This window comes from Aplysia californica, unplaced genomic scaffold, assembly GCF_000002075.1.
Source record: "Aplysia californica isolate F4 #8 unplaced genomic scaffold, AplCal3.0 scaffold00635, whole genome shotgun sequence".
Classification (NCBI taxonomy): domain Eukaryota; kingdom Metazoa; phylum Mollusca; class Gastropoda; order Aplysiida; family Aplysiidae; genus Aplysia; species Aplysia californica.
In genome coordinates this window covers 360,677-369,832 of record NW_004797905.1, presented here as the reverse complement: position 1 = coordinate 369,832, position 9,156 = coordinate 360,677, and the positions used below count along the sequence as shown (strand labels likewise).

The 9,156-nt window shown below is 38.2% G+C and overlaps 1 protein-coding gene across 1 annotated transcript in view; it reads right to left on the bottom strand.

The window, feature by feature from the left end:
- Positions 1–210: 210 nt before the first annotated feature.
- LOC101854751 (neprilysin) overlaps positions 211–9,156 on the bottom strand; it is a gene marked incomplete at its 3' end in the record, with an annotated part of 60,166 nt that continues 51,220 nt past the window's right edge. Inside the window, 7 exon segments of the mRNA XM_013087766.2 lie at positions 211–287; positions 857–955; positions 1,610–1,675; positions 2,187–2,317; positions 5,273–5,340; positions 7,413–7,464; positions 8,940–8,998. Of these exon segments, the coding sequence (XP_012943220.1) occupies positions 211–287; positions 857–955; positions 1,610–1,675; positions 2,187–2,317; positions 5,273–5,340; positions 7,413–7,464; positions 8,940–8,998 (552 nt within the window).

The following is a 9,156-nucleotide window of genomic DNA, read 5'->3' as shown; positions in this document are numbered from 1 at the left end:
TGTGTTTGTGTGTTTGTGTGTGTCTGTGTGTGTGTGTGTGTGTGTGTGTGTGTGTGTGTGCTATGGTGTGTGTGTGTGTGTAAAGGAAAAGAAAGTAGTTTCAATACCCCCCTCCCCCTACTGACTACAATTAGTTCAGCCAACAATGTACTTAGTATATTCGTTTAGAGGTGCCTTTCCACTGCATAAAGTAGTTGTCATAAATCTCACCTGAATCTGCCTGGACTGTGGACCCCAGTGCGTATTCTGTTCAAAGCGTTCTCCTCCCGGAGTAAATTACACCACAGCTGCCGAAAGACAGGGAGGTTCATATTTGTTTTAACTTCCAGCGAGACAATTTAGGTAATTTGAGAGGCTTGACTGCCTCATCACTGCCCTTCGTGCATAAAGCAAAAAGAGTTAGTCGAATACATTTTTAAAGTAAATATTGAAAAACAGTATGAAATACCGTCCCAACGTGCTTTGGTGTGCAGCAAGGCATAAAGGCTAACTATTTCATACTAGAACCCCTTTGTGAAAGGGAGAAATGAATTATCATTAAAAACATGAAAATACAAAAAGAACCGTTTTACTCATTATGGTCACAGTATTACAGTTGAAAGAGAACATTTATGAGGAAAGCCTTTGTCTCTCACTTTAATAGCATAACCAAACGGGTGAAAAAAACAACCCGGTGCATTTTGTAATAGCGTCTTTCAAGTATAGAATCTAAAGTAAATTTAAATAAAGGTTAAGTCCATGATATCTTTATTCCAAGCTGTTGTGGGTTTTTTTAAACTTTCTTCTCTTTTGAGCAGAACGTATTCACTTCATTCTGTATATCCAGAACAGCCATAAGTTTTGTTCATGAATGTACCTGAGCAAAGTTGATGAAAAACAGCTGGTTGTGTGAGAACTTGAGGCCAGGGAGAGGCAGTTCTTCTTTGCCTTGTTCAGTGACCCAGTTCCGATATGCCTGTGGGAGTGCAGCAGAATATAATTATTTATTTATGTCACGACGCGGCGGAATCTGGTGCTCGTCAATATTTTAGCATAATATAGTTATTGTTATCGTCTTAGAGCTTGTTTATAGCACTTGAGATATTGTATCTCTCTCGTTCCTTCTTACATTTTGCTAATACACACACACACACACACACACACACACACACACACACACACACACACACACTCACACATCTGAGCATAACCACAGGTACAGCAACAACAATATTAATCTGCAACAACTTTCAGTTCTGAATTGTTTTTGAAGGGGACACAAACTCTAAGAGCAACACAAAGGGCACAGTTATCTCCCTTATGTCATAAATGTATTAGGCTGGTTTGTAAATATTCTGAAAACTGTTACTCGTCTACTAACTGAATAGAGAGAATAGTTTAAGTGATAACTCACACATAATGTTATTATCATATCTCCAACCGAGTGAACGGATACTCTTTGGCAGTGCAATGTTAATTATTTTTAAAAAATTATAAATCAGAGACATAAAGGGAGTGGGGAGGTTGAAACTGGGCGTTTGTTCAAGTGGTTGTCTTGGATAGGTAGTCGTTAAAGCAGGTTCTATTGTATATCCAAAAGACGGTTTGCAACATGTTACTGAGGACTCACCCTGTAAGCTTGCTTCAGGCCTCCATTATCAGCGATGTTTTCTCCTTGGGTGTTTACACCGTTGAGCTGTGGGGATAAGGATGGCGATGAAGGAAGGAAGAAAGTGATGAGAGAACGAGTTGTGGAGATTAGTGTTTAAGTCTAATTGTGTGAAGTATACGAAAACATTTTGGGGGAAAACAGAGTACCTACATTGTATTTTTCTCTCTCTGTGTGTCAGTCTGTCTGTTAATCTGTCAGTCTGTCCGTCTGTCTGTCTCTTGTACTGTCTTTTGTTTCTCTCTCTCTTTCTCCCTCTCTCTCTTTCTCCCTCTCTCTCTCTGTGTGTGTGTGTGTGTGTGTGTGTGTGTGTGTGTGTGTGTGTGTGTGTGTGTGTGTGTGTGTTTGTGTGTGCATGTGTCTCCCAGTGATATCATTAAATGTGTTCTCTTTATTCGCTGTCTCTAACATCCGGATCGGTAAAATCCTTACAAGCCTTTTAAGTAGAGCAACGAAACAAGCTTTATTCGCCGGGCAGGAGCTGGGGTGAGGGACGGGAGTGAGTTGTAAGGGCCGGGGGGGGGGGGGGGGGACTTACGTTCTGATCCACTTCTGGGACGGTAAAATTTCCGTACTGGTCGACGATGCATTGAGCCTTGCCCTTAAATTTTTCAATGGCCGACTCGCTCCACCACTGTACCAGGTTACCGTCACTGTCATACTGGCGACCTTCAGGGAGAGGTCAAGGTCAAGATGAAAAGTTCAAATTAATGAAAAACCTAATACCATATGTAACCATGTTGATTACTCACACCATAGAAAGTGTTTCAGCTAAATAGAGGAACAAATGTATAATGTTCTATGTGTAATTGGATTCAAAACAAGGCCCTTTATTTACAGGGCAATAACTGTAGAAAATTATGAGGTGCATTTTAATATATTACTAGTTCTGTCTCCTGACGTAAAGTTGAATGACAAGTCAGTATTTTTCAATATTTATTTTTACTTTTAGGAGGTTCTACAGGGTGATTGGAGGATTATCCTTAAACTCCTAAAGTTATCATTCTCTTTCAGTATTGGCAAACTTTAACAATGATAATCATCTTCACTTTGAGAACTCTTTTCCGACAATATTATGAAGTCCAGAGACATCTATGTCCTTGTCACAAACAAATACAGCGCAAATATATTGATCAATCAGTGAAATCGTTATTATCTCGGAACGCTACATGCTAAGATTTCTTGAAAAGAAAATACTAGATCTTTTCAAGAACAAGATGTTGCCCAAGAATGATATTAGATGTAAAATTCAGTGAGTCACAAAGTTAAGTTCTCTGCTATAACTTTGACTGACATATATAGCAAAGCATTGAAAGGCGTATACAGGTCAAAATAAGTAAAGAGTAATTCGTAGCTTATGCATCAATCAGCTCTATATGACTTAAAGACGAAATTATGCAAGCAGTAAAAAAGTAAAATAGATACATATAATATTTTTGTTCTAGTTTTTGTTGAAAAAAACCCAGAAGTGGCCAACTGACAATTCAAGACGTTGTTTTTATGAATTTTGTTGCTCTTCTAGGGAGTAGATCTTGATTTTCATCGTTTCTCTAATAGGCATAACAAATGATACTTATTATGCTACTACTTATATAATATAGTGATTACGATAACCAATTTGAAGTAGCAATAATGATACAACAACAACAAAATATTAATAATAATGCTAATACTAACACGAATTAATAACAATAATAATAGTAATAATAATTATAATAATAACAATAATCACAATCATGATAATATTGGTGATGATGATGATGATGATGATGATGATGATGACGATGCTTTCATTAGTAAGCAAAACAGTCACAACAAATCTCTGGTTACAAAGCGTATAATATCCAAATCCACACATGCAACGCAAGAGAAGCCAGGATACATTTTAGCCAACAGTGTCGATAAAAATGATAAGGTGTCCTATTGCTGTAATCAAACTTTTAGTTAGAATAGCCTCTAATGTTTGACTATTAAAGGACTAGCTGTTTAGGGGTACGTCATTAAAAAAAAGCGGCAGCACGTCACTATTCATTTAGACTTTTCAGTTCAGTTCAGAACTCTCTTCTCTTTTATCTATCTCTCCCTAGTTCTATGCAGCGTTGCTATTAGGATAAAAAGTCTCCCCCCATAAAAAAAAGGAAATTAACGTACTGACTTCCCGTAAATTATACTTCATCAACTCATCTTATCTCAACTCAGCTTATGAAGAGTATGGGTTATTCTAAACGATAAGGCAGAAAAGAGAAAAGCCACACACCAATACATAATTTAAACGTTCATACACACAAAGAGTTAGAATTAGATTGGGATAATCAATATGATATTAGCGGGGGGGGGGGGGGGTCAAAGGTTAAGCTTGGAAACTTGGATATATACACATCAGCAATACAGAATTCACAAGCTGTAATAGTTACGCAAATATAAGGTCAAACTGATTTACTGAAATGTGGAAGAAAACAAGCTGAAAGCAATGCCCACGTTTGAGGGTGTTGGGTAGTGGAGTGGGGTGGTGACAGGGTGGAGGGGGGGGGGGGGTGTTACAACCTACTGAAAATGCACTCAAAACATGTAACATTTAACATTTTTTACCCTTGTCATCGAATCCATGAATGATTTCGTGACTAATGAAGAAGCCAATTCCTCCATAGTTTAAAGACCTGAAGTTGATAATAGTAATACGGTAAAAAAAAAAAAACCACATGCGTTTTCCCGCAAGAAAATAAAATAATATGTTCAACAGGAGAAGAAAGCATGCTGGTCGGTTATACAGAAGGGGTAGTGTCTATTTTCATCTTAGGTTTAAAAAAAAGACAAATTATGTTCTTTGTGGACCAATGAATATTTGCTTACTTTTGTATCTCTCTTTTTCTCTCCTTCTCTCTCTCTCTCCCTCTCTCTCTCTCTCTCTCTCTCTCTCTCTCTCTTTCTCTCTCTCTATATCTATCTATCTATCTATCTATCTATCTATCTATCTACCTATCTATCTATCTATCTATCTATCTATCTATTTGTCTATCTATCTATCTATCTATCTATCTATCTATCTATCTATCTGTCTATCTATCTATCTACCTATCTATCTATCTATCTATCTATCTATTTGTCTATCTATGTATCTCCAGATGTATGCAATTTATCATATTCCGGTTGCCTAAGAGTAACCTCTGAACGAATCTGTAGTTGGGTGATCTTTTCATCACACATAGCAATTCCTTTGTCAGCTACGAGTAAGTCCGGAAAAGAAAAGCGATATCTCTTGTACATACAGGGAACTATCGTTTAGAAGACAGGTAACTCAGATATATCCGGTGTGTATAGCATGCTCTATGTTGTAATAATAAGATAGGATAATGATAAGAGATCAAGATAATAATATTGCAAGAAAAAAGTATACACTGCTAGCACTATTGGATGGGTGGGCTGTCTTGCCTAAATGTTGCAGAAAGTGTTAGTCGTTTTACATAATAATAATAATAATAATAATAATAATAATAATAATAATAATAATAATAATAATAATAATAATAATGATAATATTTCAGTAGCGTCCCTTTCCCTCAGCAGAATAATGTTGTGAAAGTATGGTATTATGAGTTAAATTCCTTTTGGTGGGCGTTTCCTTACCCCGGTCATCAAATCCATGAGTGATTTCGTGGCCAATGACCACGCCGATACCGCCATAATTTAAAGACCTGAAAACATGGACAGAAAACTTTTCACAAGTGACAGGAAACCTCCTGTGACAGTAGCTGCAGATGTGAGGGATTTTTCAAGTGACTTCTGCACAAGGGCAGTGCAATCAACACTTTTAAAATCCTCACTTTTTCCTCCGAGACTGACTCGAGCCTGGCTTAAGGATTACCACAATGTGTAAATAGCTTTGGACCCTATAGATGCACATTCTTGTCCGTGGTCAAATTGACAAAGACTGCCATAGCCACATAAATCGCATAGCTTACAGTAACATATATTCAGTCTTTAAATAAATAATATATATTGATGGCATTAGCACTACCCTCCCCCTCCGATCGTAAATATTATTATGCCGGCTGTCTTAGGTTATTTTATATGAGAGTGAAGAAGACAAACTGGTATTTCCAGAATGTAGTATCAGTTATTCGTGGCGTACAGGAGGGGGGGGGGGGTGGCTTCTTCCATATTGATAAGCAGTCACGTCCAAATTGTGCAGTGTATTCTGGCACAAACACTGAGACACTAATAAAATATCAGTTCCTATTATTGGGACTTGAACCAACGGTCTAAACGCTGAAGACAGAGGGCATAGCCGTGAAAAACTAACTGTTGCATTTTGGAGAAAATTCACCTGCATGATTTGTATGCGAGGGAAGAACATTCTGAAGTATTTCTTTTTTTGCTTTGTTTTTTTTTTTTTTGGTTATTTCTTTTTATTTGAATACCTTAACGAATCTTCAAAGAAAAACATGGTTATCACATTGCGTTATGAATCTGAAAAAATAATAATAATAATAAAGACATGGACAGTGTTATTGGAAAGAGATCCGAAAACAACGCTACCTTTTACATGAAGCTAGATTCTATGTGATAACTTTTCAAAACTTCCCTGTAATGAATATGCCTGACGTTTTCGGTACAATTTAATGCCCATCGCTGGTCGCCGACCCCAACCGTGGTATCCGTGGGGAGGGGAGGGGGGGGGAAGGGTGAATGCAGTTTCCGTCCTAACATCATTCCGATATACTCAACATTTTGTGCAGTTCTTTATGCTTGAAATAGGGTCACCCAAATTGTCATTGCAATTGTGAATAACTTGCTTTCAGAAAAGAAGAAGTGTTTTACCAAATTTAGCGGAAACACGGTTTGCGTCGGACTACGACGTGATGTAAATCTCATTTCAGTATACAGCCGTAAGCTGACAAAAGGCATTTTCTCAGTTCACAGCAGTTTCGAGAAATCAACGATTTTCGTTTTTCTTATAGTATCTGTTAACCATAGAGAATAACATTCTCTCCAGGGTGCAAGATCTGTCGTTGGTGTACTGTGCACCGTTTTTAGATATTATAATAAAACCGAAAACTGTTGATTTCTCCGAACTGACGTGATCTTTAAAATGTTGTTTTGTCAGTGTACGGCAGTATAGGGCATAACATTACATTAAAATTTTGCTATACAGGTATATGTTACTTTATATCTTGTGGTTCGGTTACCCCCCCCCCCCATTCTCCCCGTTATTTTAACCAGTTAACGCGATCAAAACGCGTCAAGTCTTCAACTCAGAAGGAACGTTTGCTTTTAAAATCTTTTTTTTCCCTCACTTCATTGCAACAGCGGTTGGATTTTCATATACAATAGACTCCGCGTATTTTCAGTGCTTGTTGATATAATAGAAATCACTTTTGCCACCTTTAAAAGAGGCTGACATTTTCGTTCTGCCCACCAACTACACGTACCTCGTATTTCGTGGCGGGGCAATAACTACATGTCGTGTAACACCTGTCACAACTCGGGTTATCAACACCACCCATCAGAATAACCAAATCGCCAACTAGTAGTAGCAATACCGTTAAGGTCTGCAAGCATCTCTCTCTCTCTCTCTCTCTCTCTCTCTCTCTCTCTCTCTCTCTCTCTCTCTCTCTCTCGCTCTCGTTCTCCATTCATCACCAAAACGATGTTTTCACATTGTATTAATTCAACTGCTGTCAAGTTGCTAACATTAACACTAAAAGAAATTAATTTGACAGGGTTTTACAGGAGTCTTTTGCTTACGTGGTAGAGAAATACTCACTTTGGGTACGTTTGGCTAAAGAATGGAGGCTGCAATATACCGGCTGGAAACACTGAAAATAGATGGACGTTGAGGTCATTATTTGAACAACTTAGAGCTGGGAGCAGCGGGAGGTGTCAAATAAGTGAAAGCAGGTGGGAATAGTTCGTGAACTATCGAGGTGCTAATAGCTATCCGCTGATTGGGGGTATGCGTGTTTACCAATTTCGCCATTGCTAGTTGAACTTTGGGCATTTTTGGGGGGACAAATACATCACTGTAAAATCATTACACAAAGACTGGATACTCTTTGATCCTTTAAGTACATAATTTAGAAAATTTACTGGACAAGCTGTTTCGAGCCTGCCGGTCAGGGCTAACCGTAGCCGAGTGCAACAATGCACGTATGCAGGACTTAATATTGTATTTGTTTAAGTAAGAGTTTTGCTGCACTTGCAACACGATTAGACAATTAAAGTGATGGAGTTAACAATACTGACTTCCCCACAGTGAAAATCGAACGCACATCATTTGCTTTTATATGGCAAAAACAATATATCGTCACTCTCATAACATAAATGCTTTAGTCATCTTTTGCTATTTTGAGAAGATAAGAAAAATGTGTTTCTTTCGAACAATTGACGTTGTAAAACACTTGGATTTTGGTAGACTCTGTTGATTTTATATTTGGATATTTCTTTTGTCAAATGAACTGTATTATTACTAAGTTGGCTCTGCTCTTCATTTGAGGACCAAAAAACGCCAAACAGGTCAAAAAGGCAATTATTTTAGGTATATTAAGCTACAGACGCAGATGCAAAGCGTTCGGCCTAGACCAGATGTTCATGCAATAAAAAGAAAGAGTTTATTTCGATATACATTGTCGGGTCACGACATACGAAAGTCAACGTCCTCCATGTACACAGAGCATATTTTATCGATGACCAGTTTTACCTCACCAAAACAAAAGTTCCAGCACCTGCTTGTCTGGCATGAGTTTATTTTGGCGCTCCGTTGGTATCACGTTGGGGTACGAATGACCCTGGATCCAATCCTGAAGCAGTGCATTCTTGAACGTGGGTTGTTTTGTTTTGTTTTTAAGGCTATCCGCCCATATGGCTTGGTCCAACAGGAGACGAAAGTTAACATTTGGAGGTACGGCCTCTTGAATAACCGGACAGTGTTGAAAGGGCGTTAAATATATTATGCCATATATGGATTTTTCTCAAATTCACAGCCCATATTTTACCCCAGTGTCTCGGGACCAGGGATGGTTGTGGTGTGTGTGTGAGGGGGGGGTGGGTGCAGGATTGGTCGAGATTTCGGAGAAATTGTTTTGTACAGACTGGCGGAAGTGTGTATTAAATTTTGTACACATCAACATCATAATCGTTCAGATTGATTGATTGTAATTTTTTTCACGTCCTCATTATCCTTTTTTTTAAAGATCATTTTGGATGTGACCGCTTTTACTCTTCTACCAGAGCCAGCCGGTGCTAAATAAGGATACCACAATGACATTAAAAAATTATTAAAAATTATACTTACTGATCTGATTCCTGATAGAGCTATAGAAGGCATTGACTGTGGAGGGTGGGCTCTCCCATCTGGAAAATGGTGAGTAAATGATAGTTTGACAGAAGTCTTTTGCTTGTCTGTTTATCTGTTTGCCTGCCTGCCTGTTTGTCTGTCCGTCGGCCTGTCTACATGTTTGTCTGTCAGTCATGTCTATATAGTGCACCTGTCCGTCAGTTTGTTTGTTATA